The 24,435-nt window shown below is 52.0% G+C and overlaps 1 protein-coding gene across 4 annotated transcripts in view; it reads right to left on the bottom strand.

The window, feature by feature from the left end:
* Positions 1 to 13,246, bottom strand: part of FERMT2 (FERM domain containing kindlin 2) — a 56,838-nt gene extending 43,592 nt beyond the window's left edge. For 3 of the 4 annotated variants that reach the window (XM_068416585.1, XM_068416586.1, XM_068416587.1), the window contains exon 1: positions 12,870 to 13,245. In XM_068416585.1, coding sequence (XP_068272686.1) covers positions 12,870 to 13,026 — 157 coding nt within the window. In that variant the 5' untranslated portion in view covers positions 13,027 to 13,245. Of the gene's footprint in view, positions 1 to 12,869 lie in introns of all 4 variants that reach the window. The other variant, XM_068416588.1, reaches the window with a different exon arrangement.
* Between the last annotated feature and the right edge of the window lie 11,189 nt (positions 13,247 to 24,435).

Raw genomic sequence — 24,435 nt, 5'->3', positions numbered from 1 at the left:
ACAGTGGCCACTCTGCAGCAGTCGCCTGCCGAAGGGCTTTTACCCGCTGGTGAAGGCAAAGTGGTACCTTGAATTCTCCCCTATTCACCACCACAGGCAACTATCACCACTATTTTATCCTACTTTGTGTTCAGGAGAACAAATGTTCAGGAGAACATCTACACACACCCACGGAGGTGTCCAAACCAGGGCGGACCTGTGCTGGAACTTCAATCTAAGAACATTCCTTGCACGAAAAACAGTTCGACTTGTTAAAAAAGAAATAAAAAATAGGGACAAAAGCAGCCTTGTTCCCAACAGCGTGAATCCCGTGAGCGCAACCAGGAGACCTCCCTCTCGCTCCGGCGTGCCAGGGGACACGCTCATGGTTCGCCGCCACGAAACCCTGACGTCAAAGCATGCCGTGTAGTCCTGGAGAGCTATTCAAGAGTGATGAAAAGAATCATAGAATCACAGAATGGTTTGGGTTGGAAGGGACCTTAAAACCATCCAGTTCCAACCCCCTGCCATGGGCAGGGACACCTTCCACCAGACCAGGTTGCTCCAAGCCCCATCCAACCTGGCCTTGAACACTGCCAGGGAGGGGGCAGACACAGCTTCTCTGGGCAACCTGGGCCAGGGTCTCACCACCCTCACAGCAAAGAATTTCTTCCTCATATCTCATCTAAATCTCCCCTCTTTCAGTTTAAAACCATTCCCCCTCGCCCTGTCACTCCATGCCCTTGTACAAAGTCCCTCTCCTGCTTTCCTGTAGCCCCTTCAGGTACTGGAAGGCTGCTATGAGGGAAAAAAACCCCCACCCCTGTGGAGGACACTGAGTACATGAGGATGCAACACTGAATGCAGATGTTCAACGTGTCCTTGCTCAGAATAATTATGGAGCCTCTCCTGCTAATGAGGGAATTTCTGCTACGCTGCTGGAGAAAGAATTGTCCTTTTATTGGGTTTATAAGTGAGGTTTACAAGGGCAAGACCACATCTCCACGGAGCAGGGACTGACGCACTGAAGAGGTGAGAAAAAAAAAATGCAGCGGTCAATTTTTTGTTGCTCAAAAGGAAGCCCCTCCTGCGAGCCCACCACGGCCACAGCCCAGCAATGACGCACGGCAAAAGCCCCCGTGACATTTTACCGCTTGGTTTCGAAATCACTGGTGGTGTTTTATAACCCACACGTAGAGCAGGGACCTGGTACAAGCCCACGCCATCGATGAGCATCTGCCACGGCCAGGTCCGCGCGCAGGAGAAGAGCAAATCCCGACAAGCCTGAAAGTTACTTTTTTTTTGTTTTAAAGTAAACTCTAGGAAGGAAGCTCTTTGCAGTGTTAACAGGGTTACTCAACTAGCACTTGGAAATTTGATTCATTAAGATGCCACGGCAGCATCTACTCCTCACGCTGCCAGCACTGAAACACAAATACCTCCTCCTCCCAGGCCTGAAATGATTTATCTCGTGCTGGCCACACCGACAAGCACCTTTGCCTGGACTGGATGCCACTGATATGTGGGAAGAACAGCAGAACCCCCTTTAAATTCGCTTTACACCTCTGACGCTATCCCAGAAACGACCCCAAGCTCTGAACCAAGCGTATGGTGTTTGCCCTAGAGGTACCTACATACTTCTACTATGTTTTTATGTATAAATGCATTATACATGCATATATCTATATATCATAGAATCACAGAATGGTTTGGGTTGGAAGGGACCTTAAACGTCATCCATTTCCAACCCCCTGCCATGGGCAGGGACACCTTCCACCAGACCAGGTTGCTCAGAGCCCCATCCAGCCTGGCCTTGAACACTGCCAGGGAGGGGGCAGCCACAGCTTCTCTGGGCAACCTGGGCCAGGCTCTCACCACCCTCACAGCAAAGAATTTCTTCCTCATATCTCATCTCAATCTCCCCTCTTTCAGTTTAAAACCGTTCCCCCTCGTCCTGTCACTCCATGCCCTTGTAAAAAGTCCCTCTCCAGCTTTCCTGTAGCCCCTTCAGGTACTGGAAGGTGCTAGAAGGTCTCCCGGGAGCCTTCTCTTCTCCAGGCTGAACAGCACCAACTCTCTCAGCCTGTCTCCAGAGCAGAGGGGCTCCAGCCCTCGGATCATCTCCGTGGCCTCCTCTGGACTCGCTCCAACAGCTCCGTGTCCTTCTTCTGTTGGTGGCCCCAGAGCTGGACGCAGCACTGCAGGGGGGGTCTCACGAGAGTGGAGCAGAGGGGCAGAATCCCCTCCCTCGCCCTGCTGGCCACGCTGCTGGGGATGCAGCCCAGGACACGGTTGGCTCTGGGCTGCCAGCGCACATTGCCGGTTCATGGTGAGCTTGTCACCCATCACCCCAAGTCCTTCTCCTCAGGGCTGCTCTCAATGACCCCAAGCTCTGAACCCAGCATATGGTGTTTGCCCTAGAGGTACCTACATACTTTTACCACGTTTTTATGCATAAATGCATTATACATACATACATGTATATATATATAACAAAATCTATTTTATTTCTCAGCATCTATCGCAGCAGGAGGTCTATGGGTTTCTCCGAGCTGCTCACAAGCTCAGTGCAGCCATACCCAACCCTGTTTAAACCCCTGAGCAGGGAGTGGAGTTTTGCCGTGATGCTGAACCCAGATGAAACGTCAGGAAACCCTCGGGAGGAGCCAAAAGCTGGGGCCACCTCGGCTCCCCAACACCCCCCACTAACAAGCACCAATCAGCTTGGGAAGGTCTTCGCAAGCGCCCTGCAGACCTGCTTTAAATCCTTGCACCAGCACCCCCGAGCAATTTGGCTTGCTTATTTTCCTACGGGAAGGAATAAAGGAAAGCAAGGATGGATTTTTATGTTTTTATTTAAAAGCAGGATCTTTACAACCTGATTTTGCTGAGTGTTTGCCCCCAACCCATGGAGCACCCCTCCAGAGGAGGCCTTCACTGCCTGCTGCTCCCTGCCTCCTGTGGACTCACGAGAAATGGCAGAAAACTCAATTAAGGAGCGTGGTTTCCATGATTCATCCAGCACAAAATAGGAAGCATCGGACAGAAACACAGCAGCAGAGGAAGGAAGGAAGGAAGGAAGGAAAACTACTTCTCCAGGGAGCACTCAACTGCCTTGACTACCAGCCCGGGCGGTCCCTCACCCTCCAGCCGTGTATCACACTTCCCTTCCCTCACCAAAAAGGAAAAGTGCCCCAGGGTGATGGTGCCAGCCGTCTGCAATCCTGACTCATCCTCAGTGAATGTGCAAGGCATAAGGGAGCTGGTCCCTGCCCAAAAGACATCATACCCGATAACGACATCATACCCCATAACGGAGCCAGAGGACGTTTGGTGGGACAGAGGCATAGGGCAGGTAAAGGAGGACCCAACAGGCAACTGAATTCCTAGCTTCACATCTGAAGCTTAATTCTCGCCAGGCAGTTCCCCAAAGCGTGCCTTAATAATGGTTATTCTCTGATAAAAGCTTAAACCCCTGGAAAGTGAGGTTTGCAGCCATCATCATGCCTCGGGCAGCCTCAACCCACACCAAACCTGTGAGCCAGTGTTGGTCCCTCTCCTGTAGACCAGGTGGGATCCTGCTCTTCAAGAGAGGGACACCAAAACCTTCCAGGTTTCACCCAAAGTGCATGCCCCCAGTGCAGAGCGTAAGCCATGGGGAAGGAGCCTCATCCCTCCTTGGCAGTGACGGCACTTCGCGTGCCACCAGCTTTCCCTTGCACATGTTGTGGAATGAGCTCCTGAGGCAAAGCAAGATTTGGGGTGAAGTTGGTCTCTTGCCCTAGGTCCTTTGCAGAGCTATGGGGAGATGCCATGGGGAGGGGATGAAACACTGTCATTTTTCTTATTTATTTCTATATAAGTTAGCCCAAGCTCACTGACACACGCAACACACTTTACGGCCAGGTTGGATGAGGCTTTGAGCAACCTGGTCTAGAGGAAAGGTGTCCCTGCCTGTGGCAGGGGGGTTGGAACTGGATGATCTTTAAGGTCCCTTCCAACCCAAACCATTCTATGATTCTATGACCTCTAACCTTGAGCTTGGGTCCACCTCACTCATCACACAACCAAGCTCAGGCACAAAAGCCGTAGGATAGGACATGCGGGATGGCGGTGAGGACAATTTCTGCTGCAGACAGCTCTCGAGCTGGACATCATTTCAAGCAAAGCTCTGTGTATTATCAGTGAGGAAGGGCAGCTCAGCGATATAGCTCTTTCCAGGCAATTTCATAAAACGCAGACTTTCTAATTGAATTTGGAGTTTCGGCCATTAACCCTTCCAAAAGTACATATGCTTGCAGGGAGGAGGAGGAAAAAAAGGAAACAACCACCAAACAAATATGCGTAATCGGCCAGTAAGAGATTTAAAATGTAATAATTGGCAAGATGAATTTTTGGTTGCTGTCTAGGTGTTTTGCAAGCTACAAACCACCCAGCATTATAAAGGGGAAAGTTTATGCAACCGCTGGTGTGTGTGTTTGCTTACACGCACCCGCCCTCCCAACGCTATTCGCCACCTGTCCTCCAAATTCAGCCACGTTTTAACGAAAATTGGAGGTCTCCAAGATCCCACCTGGAGGTGGTGGAGTCACCATCTCTGGAGGGGTTTAAGAAAAGCCTGGACATGGCACTTAGTGCCATGGTCTAGTTGACATGGTGGTGTCAGGGCAATGGTTGGACTCGATGATCCCAGAGGGCTCTTCCAGCCTCATTGATTCTGGGATTCTGTGGTCTGCAGGAGAGGGACCAACGCTGGCACAGGGACATGCCGTGCACACAGCTCCCGACCGAGGTTCATATTGGAATGGCCACCGAGAGCGAGCTGCACCCAGAGCTGCTGCAACCTCGCTGGGAAAGGGGCGAGCGCAAGAAAAGACGAGCAGCACAGTTCTCCAAAAATAAAAAAGAAAATAAAAAAGCTTTCCTCTGGTTTGCTGGGCACTTTTCTTCCCCTGTGCCATCAGTTCTACCCAATGGAAGCTCTAGCCTGGACAACCAAAACCGGAGCAATGTGCAAAAGCAAAGCTGAGCAAGAAAACTAACTTACTGCAGCTCTGCTCAAATTGCTCAAACTCGTTATTTCTCCATCCAGCACGAACTTGGGGTTCTCAGCATTTTTTCCGAATTATAACACTTGAAAAAACCCTGAAAGCCACCGGGAACATTCAGAACCAAATCCCACCAGTGAGAAGTTTTGCTCGGTTTTGTTTCTCCGCCCCTTTCTAAGCTATTGGTTAATTCACATTTCAGAATGACAGTGAAGAAATCCGTCTTCTTTAGGATGTTTTAACAGTACGAGACTTTTTTCCCCAAGCACACCCCAGGCTGAAGTCAGTGTGCCGAGAGCTCCACAAGCACCATAAATCTCCTTCCTTCCCATTGCCTGTAAGGAAAAACCACCACGAAAAAAAGAAATAATCCCCCAAACACCCAAAATAGGAGCTGGCAGCGGCGGTGTCACCAGTGATGTTGAAACCACTGAAGTTTGCAGTGCAAATACTCCTTATGCTCTTTCCCAACTCGGCAAACACTCCCCACATCCACAATTTCATGCAGTTATCCACAATCTTTTCTTTTTTTTTTTCCCCCTTTCCATAATCAAAGACCAAGGGTTAAAATCCACGTTCCTGGTTTGCTTTTTATAACGTCCCATAGTGGGTTTTGCAAGAAGTTCCTCATAAACCACAGAGGTCTGCGAGCTGCAAGACTGACAACTACCAAATGCCATTTTTCTACCCCAACAATCAGAGGTGGGGCAGGATTTAACCCCATACCCAGAGGAGGATGGTGGCTGCTATAAATGCAACCATCGCACACGTAACAGCACAGAAAGAGGGTTCAGAAATCCCTGCCAGGGAACACCCGGAGGCATTTGGCTTCTATATAGAAATATTAAACTATTTGGAGTATAATTTGTTTGGGTTTTTATATGGTTGAGAAAGACTCAGCCAGATGCCTGGGCAAAATGCAAGCCCTGATGGAGAAGGGTGGGGAAAAGGAAAGGATGGCTACGGGGGGGAAAAAAGAAAGGGGAAAAAAATAAAAGGGAAGTGTGTGAACGTGATGGTTTCTATCATTTTAGCTCCCTCAGAGCGACGCGAGTGCAGCTCCCCACGCCGCTTCCCCGTGTGCCCTTACGTCAAACCGAAACCTGAGGGGGCTGGAAGAGGAAACTACTGATTTGGGCTGGGTGGGAGCAGCAAACCCAACAATTTCCTGTCTGTGGTACGACAAACCCAGGCCCTGGTATCCGCGGGAACGCCACCGCCGCCGTCTCCAGCCCCGCTCTCTTCCCCCTCCGACTGGGATCTGTGTCAGCAGCCAGGCTCTTCCGAACCAAAGCAGATGGCTCGTAGTGAAAGAATTAAAATTAAAAAAAAATATATATAAAAATAAAATATAAAAATTTAATTTTTCTTTTTTCCTTCCAAAGAGTCATCGTCACTCTGGGTAGAAATATTAATTGCCGTGACCGCAGCTTGGAGCTGTCTGCATACAGCTCTTACCTACCCCCGCCCTGAATTCCTCTGGTCATTGGCAGTTCAGATGAATATTCCACTCTGGCTAACAAAGGGGACATTATTTGAGCCCACGATCCTGAAATTTGGTGTGGGTTTACTGAAAACTTCCTGTAAAGTAGGATATAAAGTAAAGAGCCAGCCCTGCACAGATCAATGTGCACGGCCAAAGAGCATCTGTGTTAACAGGCACCTGCATGTTCTCACTTAAATGCCATTAAAAATGTGTTATCGGGGGAACAAGGATTCAGCACAGGTCGTTAGCAAAGATGTTAATCAAGTGGCAATATGTAAATGCAGGGTGCATCCGCAGCTCTGCTGGTCTCCTCAATGATGCTGCAGAAGCGGGATCATCTCTGCCTGGAGCATCTCTGCTGGGCAGCGTCCGCTTTGGCCTCAAAATGGCCCAAAATCACTGCCTGTTTCTGGAGCAGGAGGACTTCAGCCCTCGGCAGCATGCCAGATCCCCCCCAGCCTCTGTGCTCACCATCCCACCTCCGCAGGTTTTGCCATTTAAAAGCCTGGGATGAGGTTTCCCGGGGAAATCTGGAGTGGGGTCAGCATGGAGCACCGGAGGAGTCCTGCAGCAGCACCAAACCCCGCCACCATTTATCACCTTATTTGAGACAACCACTCACCACCCCGCCGCAGAGGGAATACAAACAGCTTCTCCCGACGCACTAAATGGCACTCACAGTCTCTCGTGAACGCCATGTACTTGAAAAGCAATATTGACGAGTGACCGAGTGCTGATTTTGAAGCAAAACATCCTTCTCGTCTCGACCGACAGCTGACGGCCAGACGAGCATCTGCAGATGTCACAAATGAAGATGCTCAGCTGTCACCCTGGTGGAAATGCCCCGACCGTACTCCAGGCACCAAGCACTGATGCTCAGAGAAGTATTTTTGGAAAGTGTGGCTACAATAAAAATCCTTCCTTTACTACTTCTTAGCCTCCAACCATTTCTCTTGCCTCCTCTAACAGCAAAGCATACGTGGTCACCTAGTGAGACCCTACCCAAGTCTCCCTGGAGAAGTCCGAAGCAAAAGGACCAAGTCACCTACAAGACAGCACTGCAGACTCATCCTGGGCTGGAGCAAGGCCTCTGTATTTTTTTTATGTAGCCTTAAGCTATTTCAAAGTGTTCATTCCAGTTTCAAGGCAAAGAATTTCCCCAGCAAGTCTCACGACGGGCTTGGAGCATTTATAAGCACCGCAAAACCTCAAGCCCAAAGCTGGGGAAATCAATGATGCTGCACTTTCTTGGTGTTTTATTCATAACCCTTTAAGGGGTCCATTAAGAAAAAGAGGCTTCAGAGGGAGAACACTAATATTTTCAATCGATCTTGCAAAAAGTACAGCTGAAGTCATTGGCAAGGTAACACGTGCAGAGATCCATTCGATGGTGAACAGAGCCCCTCAGGTGAAATCTCAGACACATTTGCAGGCTAAAACCAGCAAAAGAGCGAGCTTGATGTGCTACGATGTGCTAAGTCACCTATAACAACACTTTGCACGTGACAGCTCCTGTGCCAGTCCTCAGGTGACATCCCGCCCTCTCCCAAGTGATGGAAAGGAGATAGTGGAGGAGCTGCCAGTGGGAACAATGGAGTTTAAACCAGTTGCCCAAAGCCTTATCAAAGACGTGATTCACAAAAAAGCCCAAGGCCTTAGAAGATGTCATCACTGCCACCGTTATCAGCTGCTCTCTATGGAGGGCAGGGGGCTTGCTTTGAGGTTTATCCCTGGTGCAGCCCGCACGCCCCTCCTGGCTGGATAAAATGGGGGTGGCACCATGCCGTGGGGCAGCACCTCCAGCCATCCTCCCACCTCGACTGGGTGATCACAGAATCAATCAGGTTGGAAGAGCCCTCTGGGATCACCGAGTCCAACCATTGCCCTGACACCACCATGGCAACTAGACCATGGCACTAAGTGCCATGTCCAGTCTTGTCTTAAACCCCTCCAGAGATGGTGACTCCACCACTTCTCTGGGCAGCCCCTTCCAATGGCTAATGACCCTTGCTGAGAAGAAATGCTTCCTCATGTCCAACCTGAACCTCCCCTGGCAAAGCTTGAGGCTGTGTCCTCTTGTCCTATCGCTAGTTGCCTGGGAGAAGAGGCCGACTCCCACTGCGCTACAACCTCCCTTCAGGTAGTTGTAGACTGCACTAAGGTCACCTCTGAGCCTCCTCTTCTCCAGGCTAAACACCCCCAGCTCCCTCAGCCGTTCCTCGGAGGTCAGACCCTCCAGACCCTTCACCAGCTTGGTCGCCCTCCTCTGGACTCGCTCCAGATGCAGCAAGCCTTAACGCCTTTTGGTCCAGAAGGACTGCTGTAATCCCAAACCTCGCTGGTTTTTTTTTCATTCACTTATCTATTTTCTTCAGGTACAAACCCCTAAAGATGCTCAGTCCTGCCCCAGCGCTCCCAGCTGGACCCAGCTGCCATGCACATACCGCCTGTGAAAGAAACCTACAGAGAAATTTGCATTTCCACGGCAAAACTTCTATCCACACATTTTCTGAATCTGCTCAGTGCACATTTAGGTCATTTGTCTTGAGCCACTCCTCTGCCAGCCACCACTTGCCCCCCCTTCCCTGTTTCTGACAGCTATTCTTTAATTCCCACTACCCTATAGAGCATCCCCCAAACGCAATCCTGCATTTAACGTATATCCCACAAAGCTCCTCCCAAACGCATTTCAAAAGAGCAGGGGTTTTTTTCTTGCATGTGTTTCAAACAGCCTGAAGTTGACAACAACAATAACCTACGTTCACTTCCTTCCTTCCTCTGCTCCCAGTGATTTTAAGCCTCATTTTTTGTTGTCTGTAAGTCAATAGTGGCAAAATTCCTAAAAACCCCTGGGTGAGCACCAGGAGTTTCCAGTCCAGACCCCAACCCGCACGGACCAACTAAATGCTACTGCTCTGAAAACCTCAGCAGGTTTTTTTTTGCCCATTTTTCAGAGAGGACTCTGCCAAGCGCACGGCACGGCTCAATTAACGAAGTGGCTTAATCCAGCGGGGTGATAAATAACAGGGGAGCGAACAGGTCATTGCAATTCACTTGAGTAACCAGAATCCCTGTCTGCAGCTTGGGTTTCTTCCAGTCCCTGCCTGCATTAGTGACAGATTTTAATTGCCTATTCCCAAAGAGTCCGACCGCAGCCGCTCTGCGCAGGCAAGGACCGAGTCGACAAGATTTACCGATACCTGCAGCCTCGTAATTAGGGAGGAGAGACTTCCCTGCGTTCCTGCTCCGAGCATGGCACCCCAACACGCGTCCCCCTGTGCATCCCACGGCTCTCCAAGGAAAAGGGCTATTTACTGCCATCATTTTCTCCTACAAACATCAAAAAATACCAATATAAATCCAGATTTCCCCTTTTCCAAGCTCCCCTCACTGCTGGGAGGAAGGAAGGCATTTTTCCCCCCCACTCACTAATGGTTCTACCAGCATCCTACAAGCAGAGCAGGGCCGGTCTGCTGCAAATTCACAGCAATGCCCTAAACTTCAGTGAAGCTCTGAGCAGGCCACAGAAATGTGCTTTCCCTGCCCTCTGGGAGGTCTGTCCCCAAGGACGGAGCCACCAAATCCCTGCCCAAACGCCTGGGAAGGCACAGCAACCCCTAATTCTTCCCCCCAGGACATGCAAGCGGAGCAGTCCATAGGGGATCCCAGTGCTGCGAGGAAAACTTTAAGACATTTCCTTAAAACTCACAGCAAAACATCTGTTTTGCAAAAGATTAGTGTTTTTTTTAATACTAGGAGCTGTTAAAAAAGGGGAATGAACACCAGGGACAGAGGAATGATGGGGAAGGACAGGTTAAAAATGCAGGGAAAGGGTTTCAACGCGGAAAAATTGCAAAATTAATATATGTGAAGAGGGAGCAGTGGCAGGGGCTGGATGAAGGACGGCATTGAGGAGGCACACGAGGGCGAGGAGCGAGTCCCGTCCCACCCCGCTCTGCTAAACCCGACCCTGATAAACTGGCAGGAGCTCAAAGAAGAGCCATAAAAATAATGAGAGGGCTGGAAGAGCTGACACGCACGGAGATTAAAAGGAACCAAATACGTATAGCTTGGCTCGGCGACAAAAGCCAAGGGGAAAGGGAAGGCAACAGCCGGAGAGACCCGCAGGTCTTGACTGTCCCGGGGAGGGGGGAATGGGGCTGAGCCCCCGGGGAGCACCATCCCCGGCGCTGCGGCCGCTGCATTCCTTCCCTCTAATACAATCCCTAATTTAACAAGTGGAGAGGATACATTTGTTGGCGGGGGGATGCATTACGTCAGGCGCTAATTTAGGTCCTTGCTGGGCTTCGTCCCCGTGCACGCGCCCGGCTTTCGGCACACGAGTCGGCCCCGGCTCTGCTTCGGCATCTCCCGGCCCTGACACCCAGCGCAGCTCGAAACCGAGGGCAGCATCGCTTATTTGTGATCAACAGGATGAGGTTTTTACCATTTCTAGAAAGCTATTATTTTTTTCTCCCTAGCGCTCAACTTCAGCAAAACTTTCTGCAGCTCCAGCATAAAAAAATAACAAAAAAGAAAAATCCAGTTTTCGGAGAGTCAAGGCTATCTCCAGCACAAGACCCTCCGACGCGAGCGCTCGCTTCCTTTCGAAACAAGCGTCTTTATATCCGTCTCTTCCTTCCTTTAACTTCAGATAATTAATAAATCAAAACCTAAGCATGGTGGAAGATGGTATTTTTAAAGCCGTGCGAGGGCTTTGCATTGAAACGGGACCCGCAGCTGACAGCTCCGCTACTCCCACAGCCGCAGGCACGCGTGGGGACCTCGCAATTAATATTTTATTTGAGCACTTACAGTAATCAGCCCGGACTATACCGTTGAGTAAACACACCCGAGCCATAAAGAGCTGATAAAAAAGACAGGAGGGAGGTTTGGAGGGCAGAGCTGTGGGTCGGGGTGCTCGCTCTCGGCGGGGAGCTCGCCCAAGCTGGCTCCTCCGCCACAAAGCCGTCCCGGCGGCTTCGGCCGTGCGTTCCCACGCGCCCCAGACAAACGGGCTCTTTGTCCAGGTGTGCACCCAAAGCCACCAGACACCGTGGTGTCCCCGGTCCCAAGCCCAAGCCCCTCCTGGCCCACGCCACCCCGTTAATCACCCAGTGCTCGCAAAGGGCCCTCGAAGGCGCTTTCCACGTCCAAAGCAGCACGGAGCCAGCGACAACTTCAGAAATAAATTCTTCTGTAAACTGCGGAGCACCCACAAAAATCCCCCCAGCACCCCATAAACAAAGATGTTTCCCAGCTCTGTGTAAAATCCAGCGTGCAAAGCAGCGGGCGGATGGGGGCTGAGGCCCTGCCAGGCACAAACCGGCCCCGGGGTGTAAAAGCGGGGCTGGTTTTGTTTGGGCTGAGGTGGTTGGGAGGCGGCAGCACAGGGCGCTGGCAGGGGCTGGGAGCATGGAGGCTGCCGGGGAGAGGGGGCCTCTGGGTGCTGTGCGGAAGGGTGCACGGGGGAGAGGGGCAGCCCGGGGCTGGCGTGGGGTGCTGGGCACGGTGGGTGCTGGGAGCTGGGGTGGGCAGGGTCCCGGGATGGGGTGCGAGGGCAGGCAGGGTGCTGAGTGTTGGGGCAGGGTGCTGGGGCAGGCAGGGTGCTGGGAACTAAAGCACAGTCCTGGGGCAGGGTGCTGGGGCAGGACGCTGGGTGCTCAAGCATAGTACTGGGGCAGGGTCCTGGGTGCTGGGACAGGCCCTGGGCGCTCCAGCACTGTACTGGGGCAGGGTCCTGGGCGCTCCAGCACTGTACTGGGGCAGGGTGCTGGGCACTGGGGTAGGGTGCTGGGGCAGGGTGCTGGGTGCTTAAGCACTGTATGGGGCAGGGTGCTGTGTGCTGGAGCACAGTAATGGAGCAGGGTGCTGGATGCTCAAGCGCTGCACTGGGGCAAGGTGCTGGGCGCTCAAGCGCTGCACTGGGGCAGGGTGCTGGGCGCTCAAGCGCTGCACTGGGGCAGGGTGCTGGGCGCTCAAGCGCTGCACTGGGGCAGGGTGCTGGGCGCTCAAGCGCTGCACTGGGGCAGGGTGCTGGGCGCTCAAGCGCTGCACTGGGGCAGGGTGCTGGGCGCTCAAGCGCTGCACTGGGGCAGGGTGCTGGGCGCTCAAGCGCTGCACTGGGGCAGGGTGCTGGGCGCTCAAGCGCTGCACTGGGGCAGGGTGCTGGGCGCTCAAGCGCTGCACTGGGGCAGGGTGCTGGGCGCTCAAGCGCTGCACTGGGGCAGGGTGCTGGGTGCTCAAGCACAGCACTGGGGCAGGGTCCTGGGCGCTCAAGCGCTGCACTGGGGCAGGGTGCTGGGAGGATGCCGGGGCAGGGTGCTGGGCTGGGTGGGGGGTGCCGGGGGACTCACCGAGCTTCTCGACGAGGCGCAGCATGACGCCGCCGATGTGGATCTCGCCGGTGACCCGCAGGGTGACGTCGCGGCCCAGGTCGGTGACATGGACGCTCAGCTCCCACGTCCCATCGGCGTAGCAGCCGTCCGGCATGCGGATCCCGTCCAGCGCCATGGCCCCGGCCTCCTGCGCCGCCAGCCGCGCCTCACCGCCCGCCCGCCCGCCGGCACGGCTCGGCTCGGCTCGGCACAGCACGGCACAGCTCAGCCCGCCTCCGCGCCCCGGGGACAGTGGGATGGGATGGGGGCGCGGTGGGGCGGGATCGGGGGGTGCAGCGCTGCCCCGCCGCCCCCCAGCCGCTGCCTGCGGGGCCGCCGCGGGAGGAGCAGGGGCGGGCAGGGAGAGGAGGGAGGAGAGGGAGGAGGAGGAGGAGGGGGAGGAGGAGGGGGATAATAATTAAAGGCAAAACGCGCCCCGCGCCGCCGGGCCCCTTGGCCTTTTATGGAAGCGAAGGACGGAGCGAGCGGGGCCGCTCCAACATCCGGGACTCGCCGGGGGGCGGCCCGGCCCGGCCCGGCGCGGGGCTCGGCGGGGCCCGCAGCCGGTGGGGCCGGGGCTTCCCCCGGGGCGTGCGGGGAGGGGAGCGCCGGGCCCGGGCCGGAGAGCGCCCTGTGGGAGCTCCGTGCCCCGGACACGCGTGGGTGCTGCGCGCCTGCGCTGCTGCCTTCGGGGTTTGCTTTTAACACCGGCCGTTTAAAAGCCCCTAATCCATAAGCGAAATATTCCTCCTCAGGCAAAGCCCTTACCTTGGCATCGCAGTCCATGGCCCAGGCCGTGTCCGCGCCGAGGCTGGGCGACGCGCTGGTTCCCTCCATCCTGATCATCTGTGGATCTAGGAAATAGGAACTGTCTTTAAATAAAAGAGTCTGAACCGGCACAAATGGAGAAAAAAAAAATATTATCCGCTTCCTGTAGCTCTCCACCCAATGGTACATACATCCCGCCGAGGCAACCCGGCTTCCTGAAAAACCGCCACGCAGGAGGAGCCGCGTTTCGAGGTCCAGCGTGGTGGTCGGTGGCAGCGGGCAGGATGCGTCCCGCACCGTGCGGGGCCATGGGGAGCCACGTCCCGCCAAAGCCATGCCCTCCCCGGCAGCCTCGGGGATGGCTCTGCCAGCCCAGGGCTTTCTCCATCACCGTTCCCACGTTCTGTGCTGCGAACGGCGGCGGGAGCTTTGCCATCGTGAAGGCAACAAAAACCTCTTAATGGGGATGACGAAGCGTTGCCACCTTTTCACTTTTGCTGTTATACTGGAGATATTAAAGGGTTGTTCCTCTGTTTTCGCATATGCATTAATAAAAGCTTTCCTGAGCTCGCTCTGGGCAGAGTAAGCCAGGTTTTACACATCAACAGCATGGAGGATTTGGGCTAATGTGGCTGATGCTGCCAGAAGGAAATTGGGTGATGCTGCCCCGAACAGGGGATGTCCATCTAGGAGGATGGACAGCAGATGACCTCCCCCACCAAATCCTCCCAGGGCCTTAATCCCTGCCAATGTAACCCCCATTTCATCCCCCCCGAACTTGGAAGCTGGAGCATAATTTACAGGGTGATGGCTTGGGTGGGGGGAGCAGGGGAAAGCTGGTCTGTAACAATAAAGCTTTCACAGATTGTATCTCGGTGTTCTTCCAGGATAAAACAATAGGGCAATAAATAGAAAGGGTTACTCTCGACCCGAATAGTTTGGATGAGGTTCCCAGCTGATGCAATTCAATACGGCTCTGCCAAAGCTAGTAATGTTTGAGTACAGCTGATTACGTGCCACAGGGTAGGGGCTGCTGGTTCCTTGTGCTCTTAAAACCATTTGCAGAGTTTCTCTTTCCCTGAGGACAGGGAAAGCCGCTCTCTCTGCCCTCTCCATCCCAGCCAGGGCCGGGCACTGCTGTCCCTGGGGCTCTCCTTTCCTCCCAGCGCAGCTGCTTGGAGGTGGGTGTGCAGAGAGGCGGGCAGCGTGATCTCCAATGCTCGGCCGAGACGCAAAGCAAGGTCAAAAATGCACCAGCGAGGCTCTTGCGTCAGAGGCAGCCAAGCATCCCCGGGGCTCTTCCCACTGTTTGCAAGAAGTCCTCGCTCCGTACGAGCAGCAATAGCCAAATAAGGTGCCGAAACGCACGGCCGCTTCCATCGGGACAGGGATGATACCTACCAGATCTCCCAGCCCGCAGCTCCTTCTGCCTCTGCTCTGTGGAAACCGGGAGGCTTTTCTGATGAAATGCCTCAACGGGCATCTTCGGGAAATCAGCGACGAAGCTGAGCGTTTCCTTCCCTGTCGCGAGTTTATTCGACTCGTTTTGCCCCTTTTTTTTGTTCATGACCTTTTTTTGGGTTTTAAGCTGTTACGTGCGGTGGTTGAAACCAGCTGGCTTTCCTGCCTGGCTGCTCCGGGGCTGCGGGCAAGCCGGTCAGACTGGCTCTTTCCAGGGTGACTGGCCACGGAAACCTGCCCCATGCATCTGGGTGCCTCAGCTGGGTGGCGGGAGCAGGAAAAGCAGCATGACCAAGCACCCGACCTGTCTCCATATACAGAGGCAGAGAAATCCCCCAAATCTCCGTGTAAACAAAAGCTCCGTTTCCTCAAATGCTCCAGCGTGGCCGAGGGCGATGTGATCTGACCTGGTGGCGGGCAGCCCCTGCTCAGCCCCCATCACCCCTCCAGTTTCCCCGGGGTCTCGATATTCCCCGTCTGCAGCTTCTTCCTCAACAAGGGCAAAGTTTCAAGAGAAAAATCCAAAAAAGGAGAAATGCAGATGCTTGTTTTTCCCCCGGCGCTTTTTGTGTCTCTGACACCTCCCTGCCTGTGTGCTCCCTTGCAGCCCACCACCCCTGGTACCGCTCCTCCTCACACGGGGTTTGCAAGCTCTTTACTTCGCCCTAAGTTTTACTCTGAGACATCCCTTAAGTGTCTGGGGACTTGGAGCATGACTTGAGTCCCTTTGAAAAAACACACTGCTAGAAATAAACTTGGGCAGCGACTGAACAGCAGCACAAACCACTTATTGCCTGGTCCCGCATCTCCAGCACCAAGTAACAGCAGGTGAGAGAGGTTCAAATCACCTGGGTGGTTTTCTCCATGTGTCTCTTCATCTCCTTCCACCTCTCAGCATCTTTTGGATGTAGCCAAGGTTCGCTTTTCACAAATGACCATTTCCCAGCAGAGTGAAGGTCACGCTCCTGGCAAAGGAAATGTGCTGGGTAACTCCGCTTCCTTGTTTATTCCTGGCCACATTCGTTCTTCCCCGATTTTGTCATTTCGGAAATGTCCACGTGACTCGGCTTTTTAATTCTTCTGAATGTATATGCAGAGTAACGAAGGTGTCCTGGCTACGTGTTGTACAAATGTGCAATCAGCTGGTATGCGTATAGAGTTAATCAGCATCCTTCCAACGAAAGGATGGATAATATTTAGGATTAAGGTCTTGAAGAAGCACTTGAGATGTGGAGGTTTAGTCTTTTCTAGATTGTAGTAATTCCCTCTTGTGATCCTGTGAAGATTACTCAGGATCTCCATACCACACTGCCCAGCAGTGAAATAATAGTTGCTTACGTCTCTTAGGACACAACTACAGCGATGCAGTCCCACTGCTTTGCTCATGCGTAGCCTTCCTCCAGGCTCATCACCTCAGTTGTATGTAACGTTTGCTTCTGATGAATGAGGCCGGAAGAATTCCCAGGAGTTTGACTCATCTTTGGGCCTGTCCGTAACGGAGCCTCAGCACCCTTTTCTGGGCAGGTTTGTAGCTGGTGTGGTGTCTTTGGGTTTTCCCACCAGCTGTGGGAGAGAAGGGGGACAACAGCAGGTATCAGAGCTGGAGAGGTACGTGGGGCCCAGGGCTGAACACACAAGGCAACACTGCTTATCTTCACAGATTTTGAAGGCCAGGAATAGGTCTGTAGACTCAAGTCATCGCATCTTCAGGATGGGACATTTGTCCTAGTTACACCAAGGAAAGTTCAGGCAACCTGATGTGGAAATGCAGCTGGGTGCTCCGGGCAAGGAGTACTGATGCCAAGACGGGTATTCTTACTGAAAACGAGAGCCATCGACCTTAGGAGGGCCATGTGGCCAGATCTCTCCTCCTGATGGCCAAGGACACATGGGATGAAGCCAGGGACCAAGATCTGAGACTGTCACAACCATCCACCGTGGTCCTTCATGCCCAAAGGTTACAAAATACATCCCTGCAGGTGGAATAAATCCTAGCTTGCAAGAGATAGCTACGCTCAGATAAGAGACAAGGAGCCAGAGTGAGCTGCCTCCTCCCTTGATGAGTCAAGCCAAGCTTTCGTTGCCCTACAGCTACAAAATCGCATCTCATTTCCATGCCGCATGTGCCTAACATCAGCCGCGGTGCGCTGGAGCCTGCTAGGCTTGTGCTGCAGGACAAACCCCGCTGCGGGGCTCTTCTCTGTCCCCACTTCACCTTCTTTCCAGGAATTGGGGTCAATTAAGCTCTTGAAGCCTCGGGCTGAGAGGTTTGTTTCCCAGCCTCTTTCTCCACAATCAGCTCTTCATAACAAATAGCTCCGCTGGCTCTCCTGGTTCGGCGTGTGTCAGGCATTAGTTTCCTGTTGACATTAATCCCTGTGCTGTCGTTTATCTTTTACCCTTTTTCTATCATGCGGTCGTGTCCTTCTGATGTTTCCAGCTGCTGGGAGTGACCTCCACTGAGTGTGACTCTTGCCTTGGCCCAGAAAGGAGGCAACATGCCCCAAAATATTCTCCAGTCATCCCCAGGGTCAGAAGGGTCCTTGAACTTTGTGTCTGAAAGGGCCGGTGGGTTCTGGAGCACGCTCTTGACATCTGTTTTAGCCAGAGGGAGTTGTTAGCAGAACACTTGAATCCATGTGATGGAGAAATTGGATAAATCCCAGGTAAATTTTCCCAAAAGTTGATTCATCCCAGGGCTGAAAATGTCCTTCCAGCTCCCTGCCCGGTGCCTGAGTGTCTCACAACAGCCATGCCCAGGATCCCACTCCCATTGCTGATCTCCCTCTGCATTGTCTGTGCCTGGCTCGTGGGTTTGGTACCACTCGTCATCCTCACCTTGGGCTCTTAAAGTCACCTCATGACTTGCAGCAGCAAATCTCGCTGATCTACATGGACCATCTTTTAGTCAAGGATGGGGCAGCAATGCTGCACCGGGATGCAGGACTGTGTCCCTCTCAGCTGCTGCCATCCCCATCAGTCTTTCAAACAGCCCCAGGACCCCCAGGGATGTTGGATCATTGCCTCCATCCAGCCCACTGCCAAGGTTTACGAACTCTTTTGGCCAAACCTGTCCCAGACGTAGCTTTCCCCGTCCGCTTGCACCGGCTCTCGGAGGGTGCTCTCCTGTGGGTGCTGCCGATGCTTTGCATGGTGCTCTCAGCAAGCGGTCGGTGTAACTCATTTTCTACAAACCCAGGATGGAAAACACTCCGTTTTGGTGAGGTAATCCCAGAACACTCTCCGTTTGTAGAGTTTTTTTGGCTAAAAGTGATTTCAAAGGGTACTTTACCACACTACTGATTTGCACTTGCCCAAGAGAAAGGGGGTAACTCCATCCCAAAGGTTCAAATATCTCACCCCCCCCGACTTTTCTCCTGTAATATACAACATATTAAACCACTTTCTATTGCCCATCAGATTTTTTGAGCCTTTGCCACTCCCATTCTGGCTTTTCTCCACCTCCAGAAGGCCTCTTATTCATTTGCCTTTACAAATACAAAGTACAGGCTGGAAGGCTGAATTTCTCCCATGGAGCTGGGGTTTGAGGAAAACCCGAATGTCACACAACGCTCAATCACCATCCCTGGAGCTGGTGACTCTGGGGTGTTAGAAGAAACACCCGGTGTCGTTTATCCACTGCTACTCAGCAAAAAGAGAAACTAAAAATCCCGAATAATTCACCTGATGGCTCTGACACCATCATCTGTAGAGCCAGACAGTAGAAAACATCTATTTGGAAGTGATTTACTGGGAAGCAGTGGGGGAAAAAAAAAAAAATCCCCAAATCACACCATCAATTATTCACATCTGCTATTGAGTCTGTTTTGGAGCAACTGCTTGATGGGAAGTGGAGCTATGGGAAAGCACCCTGTGCTGGCACCCAGCACCCTGCAGATCCGCCCAGGTCGTGAAGGAGGGGACAAAAACTGCCCCCAGCACCCTGCGTAGCCCCGTCCTGTGTATTTGCAAAGCGGCGTCACCAAGTGCTGCAGCACCAAAGCCCCACCCCACCCCGAGCCCTGGCACTGATGCTTCCCGTTATCTCTCCAGCCCCAGCTCTCCCCTCCCCAACGGTCTGGGGAAACGAGCTCCCAGCCCGTGGGTTTTCCCTCTATCAGTGCAGGGAGCAGCGAGGCGAAGCTCATCCGAGGGGGGCCGAGGGCTGCGGAGGCGTAGGGCATCCCTGAGACATGCTGGACCATTCCCACCCCTATGGATGCGCTCTGGAGTGGAGTTAAAATCAATTCAAGACGTGGGTGGTCAGAGGCAAAGTTCAGCAAGAGCAGATCCATGTCCTGGTTTCAGCACACCAGTTTTTCTTTGCAAGCATTGCTTGAATACCCCCACCCTGGGCAAATTTTGCTTGACATAAGATGGACTCCTGTGGGAATCTGGCCCTTCCTTTTTAGCATTGTCTCAGAAATCGTAAACCACATGCTCGGGCGACATCTTATGGCGGCTGCCTGGAATGCCTGAGCCTGGCAACGTAAGATGGCGCAATAAGCTAGGCGCGCGCCCTCCACCCGCCTCCGGATGCGTGTCTCCGGTGACAGCCTGGCAAGGGGCCAATCCTACGGCGCAGGAACCGGACATGTCCCGCCTTCGGACCTGTGATTGGTGCGAACTGTTGACTGACGGCTCCCAGTCACATGACTCTGCCGAAAAACTCTATAAAAGAGGCTGGATCACTTCAACAGGCGGGACCCTCACCGCCATCTTCCAAGTAGGAAGGAAGCATTTCCCGCGGGACGCCGCTGGATCTCAGGGTGGTGAATATTTTCTTTTTCTTTCTCTCTCAACTGTTTTCTCTGTTTCTTTCTTTCTTTTACCTCTCTCTCTCCCTTTTCCTTGAATATTGAGTTGCCTCAGTGTTGGACCTAATAAAGTCAGAGCCAAGTTTGTTGATACCGTGCCTCGGTTGTGCTTTGTCTGAACTCAAGGATCACGAATCTTTAATATTTCGGGTCAGGATTTTTTGGGGGTGCTTTACCTGCAGGCAGGTTAAGCATACGGGGTGTTCGCATTGAACCAGGCACGCCGCACGTGGGCTGCACTGGAATTATTTATATTTTGCGCGGGCCCTGCGCGCGGGCTGTCTGCATTGAACCAGGCACGCCGCACGTGGGCTGCACTGGAATTACTAATTAGGCGGGTCTCTCTCTCTCTCTCTCTCTCTCTCTCGGGGAGCAGGGGACGGGGATTGTCTGCATTTTATTTCTAGATTTGCTCCTTTTTTGACTAATTAGGCGGGTCTCTCTCTCTCTCTCTCTCTCGGGGGGGGGGGCGGGGGGGGGGGGGCTGTCTGCATTTTATTTCTAGATTTGCTTTAGAGGTGGACCTTAAATCCGGAACCCGACAAACGCACGTCAGAGCTCTGCGAAAGCCGGGCTGATAACAGGCACCCGAGCAAAGGAACCGATGCGACGTGGGCACGTGTGCCTCAGGGGAGCATTTGGCTGCGCAGCCTGATGGAGCCATCACGAAGGGCACTTGCTCCCTGTGTAAATCATCCAAATTTGCCCCAGACCCCAGGTTGCTGGTGCAGGGGGAGTGACCCAGCATCATCCCCTACAACCACTTAACTTGGGCATCCATGGAGGTCCCCACAGCCCCCCAGATTGCTCTTCTGTCTTGTTTTTAACCAAACACAAGCGTATCTTGGCTCCTCTCGCTGGGTTTGGGGTGAACCTCGCCAGGGGAGGTTCAGGTTGGACATTAGGAAGCGTTTCTTCTCAGCAAGGGTCATTAGCCATTGGAAGGGGCTGCCCAGGGAGGTGGTGGAGTCCCCATCTCTGGAGGTGTTTAAGAAAAGCCTGGACATGGCACTTAGTGCCATGGTCTAGTTGCCATGGTGGTGTCAGGGCAATGGTTGGACTCGATGATCCCAGAGGGCTCTTCCAACCTCATTGATTCTGTGATTCTGTGATTCTGTGTTTGTGAGCAGCCTCCCTGGGCACAGCTCACCCACCTTCCCTGGTCAAATCTGAGTATGAACGGCTGCAGCCAAGGAAATTGCGGCAATTTTCTCCCCATTTTACAGACAGAGATGCCGAGGCCGGACACAGGGCAGTGAATTACAATCACTGAGGGTGCAGCTCCCCGTTGGAGCTGGGATCGTGCCACCCGGGATGGCTGGTGGGGTTTGGTACAGTGGAAAAGCACAACGGTCCCTGTGTGCAGGTTTGGGTCAAAAATAACCCCAAACCGCTTCCTTTTGGAAGGAAAATAGCACCGGGAGGCTGTAGATGAACAGGAGGGTTAGTGCGCTGGTGGATGCTCAGATTGCCCGGCCACGTCCACATCTCTCTGCTGTGGATTGCTTCGGCTCTCAGGGCTGCGCTGAAGGTTTCTGAGCTGAATAAAGGCATTTTAACGGTTGGACTCGATGATCCCAGAGGTCTCTTCCAACCTGGTTGATTCTGTGATTTGGGGAACACCAAGCAGAAAACAAATGTGTCTGTTAAAGGGGAGGGGAGCTGATGCCTTTTGCTTGCCTCTCGGACACCTGAGATGCTCCGTGTAGCTGCAGGAGCCTGTTGTACCGGGGGAAGCTGGAGACGGATGATGCCCAGACAGCTGGATGGTTTTGTACTTTTTGGGCTTCAGTGTTCACTGGAAAGGTCAGATGCAAGTGGGATGGTAATGCAGTTAGTGCTGGAAAAATAGAGACAGAGCAGAGCGGGGTGGTTTAATAGGGCAGATGTTATTGAATCAGCTGTATGGGATGAACTTCGCCTCTGAGCAGAGCGGTCTGAGCGATCGGCAGCTCCCGTAGGAAGGAGAGGTGGGCTCTCAGCCAGCCAGGACTGGGAAATGTGGGGAGATTTGGGGAATCCCCCAAAACCCCACCGAAGCATGAAATTGCAGTGACTTGCGGGTTCCTAGAGGAAACGCAGCGGTCTGCAGCCGAGGGTGCTGCCGTGCACCTACAGTTTCTGGTGCAGCCCCAAACCCCCTGCAAACTGGGGACAGGCAGGCTCGATGGGGTCCCAGTTCATCAGCAGTTTGTGGCGAGACGGGATGGTGACTGAGGAGGAAAGGTTAAAAGAATTCGGGCTGTTTACCCTAGAGAAAGACGGACGGATGATAACATCTTCAGGTAGATAAAAGAGGGTTTATCTGAAGAGGGAGGGATGGAAGAGGGAGGAAATGCTCTGTTCCCACAATGGATAGCCAAAAAGCAATGAGCAAATCACCTGGAGAAAGGTTCTGGTTAGCTCCTCAGGGAGACTGTTTAGGTGTAAGGGAGTGAAGGACTGCAAAAGGAGGGGAATGTTCAGTGTATGAAAGTGCTGCAAAAATTTGGGGTTAGAGCTATAAATCTACCATAAAGCATTTAGGGACTAAGAAAAAAAAAAAAAGTCATTTAAAGAAGCTTGCAGTTTAATTTGTCAAGAGATTGAAAGGTGACTTAAGCATGCATAAATCCTTGTGGAGAGATAATGAGTGTGAAAGAGCTCTTTAATCTATCACTTAGAGCATAGCACAAACCAATGACTGGAAACTAAAGGCAAATTCCAAGTTTAAAAGCATGTGCCTGGTTTCCTATAGGGAAAAACAATTTACTGATGAAAATTTAAAAAAAAAAAAATCAATGTTCTGATGCCTTCAAATCAATATCCTTTGTTGGCAGCACTGCTTCTAGAAAACAAAGGTTATCTGGCACAACACATGAATGAATGATTTCTGTGTCTTGTGTTTAAGTCAGATGAAATGATTTGATACTCCCTTCCAGTTTTAAAATCTATAAAAAGAGACCTCTTCTCCAATTCAGGGGATAATGCAGAGAGAGGACAGTTCTTGGGAGAAAAGAAACCCAAGCAACAAAGAGACAGAAAACATTGCTCCAAGGAGAGAAAAAAAAAAAAAAAAAAATTCAGGATATTGTATAATAAAACAGCTTCCTTAAATGCATTCGTTGGTCAGTAGTTTTGACTAGGCCTGTCTTGGGATGAACAAGGAAGGTGTAGTGAAGTCAGCTGGCTGAAGACTAACTGTTGGTTGTAGGTAGGAGTTGCTATCTTGGCTCGCAGCAGTGGTCCCCCTGAGTAGCTCTCCCAGCTAACAGTGCTGTGCTAGCCTGGAAGGGTGGGAGAGGGAGAGAAGGAAAAGGAAACCCGATAGTCCAGTGTCCTTTGCTGGCAGCCTTTTGACTTACTGGATAATGTACGATGTACTCCTTCAGCTCTTGGCACCGATTAGGCTCCTCCAGAGCTGTGTTATGTGGGTTTGGGCTCTGCATTTCAATAGACAGTTGGATGTAGTAAAGGGAATTTAAGGGTCTAGAAAGTGTGCCATAAGGAATTGGGGTTGTTTCTTCAAGGGAAGATGTAATAGCTTAAGTACTGTTTTCAGTTTTTAAAGTTGTTGCAAAAGGAAGTTAATGCTTTTCCTTCCATGCCTGGGGGAGACAGGATAAAAACTCCTGAATACCCCTTGACTTGGGTTCACTTTGATACAAGGAAAAGCTTCCCAGCAGGATACTGAAGGACTAGTGGAAATAGCTAAGAAAAGGTGTGTAATCTCTGTGGAAAGGCTTCAGGAACAGGTAGGACAAGACCTCTGTCCAAATGATGTGGAGTGATCCTGGTTTTATTATGCAGAAGATAAACTTGGGGTCTTCTCTGGTTCTAAGATATATTTTTTTTCCTGCATCTTTTGGGCTGATGTCTGTGGGTTGGTGCACTGTTTAGCTGGAGGCTAAGATTTCCTGCAAATGGCGATTGTGCTGAACAAGGTTCTAAGTGTTGCCAAAGAATGTATATTTCCTCTTCACTTTAAGTAAAATCTATCAGCCAGTTCAAAAGGCAAACATTGCTCCTTGATAAAATGCAGCTGGTGTGCACATGAGCTTAGTCAGCAGACTATAAACTAGCATAAGCTTTCCATAGTGATCAGAAACATCAAAAGCAGAAAGTGTATTTAAAAAAAAAAAAATTTCCAACTGATTACTATAATTATTAAATGTGATGCACCACAAGTAGTGATGGAATAGAGCTGAGATGATATTACCCAGATGGGAAGAAATAATATGGCTTTGGTCTGTGTCTCTGTGTATGGATTTCCAAACCCAGAGAGAGGGTGGATCGTCGGATACCAGAGTTTGCGTAGCCATCATTTAAAATGGGTTTGCTCTCATGAGAGGCATATATTTACTGGAACATTCAGCTGCACCTTTTGAACAAATTAACAGCTTTAATGCCACTCTGCTTGGGAACAGGGGGAAAAATAAACTATACAAATCTGTCCAGTGGACAGCCCTACTGAGATGCACTGGTGTGTAACCCTGGTGGGTGGTTACGCTTATCTACCG

Source organism: Nyctibius grandis, chromosome 20 (assembly GCF_013368605.1).
Source record: "Nyctibius grandis isolate bNycGra1 chromosome 20, bNycGra1.pri, whole genome shotgun sequence".
Lineage (NCBI taxonomy): Eukaryota > Metazoa > Chordata > Aves > Nyctibiiformes > Nyctibiidae > Nyctibius > Nyctibius grandis.
Note: the sequence above shows the minus strand (reverse complement) of the source record. Positions and strands in the feature narration are given on the sequence as shown.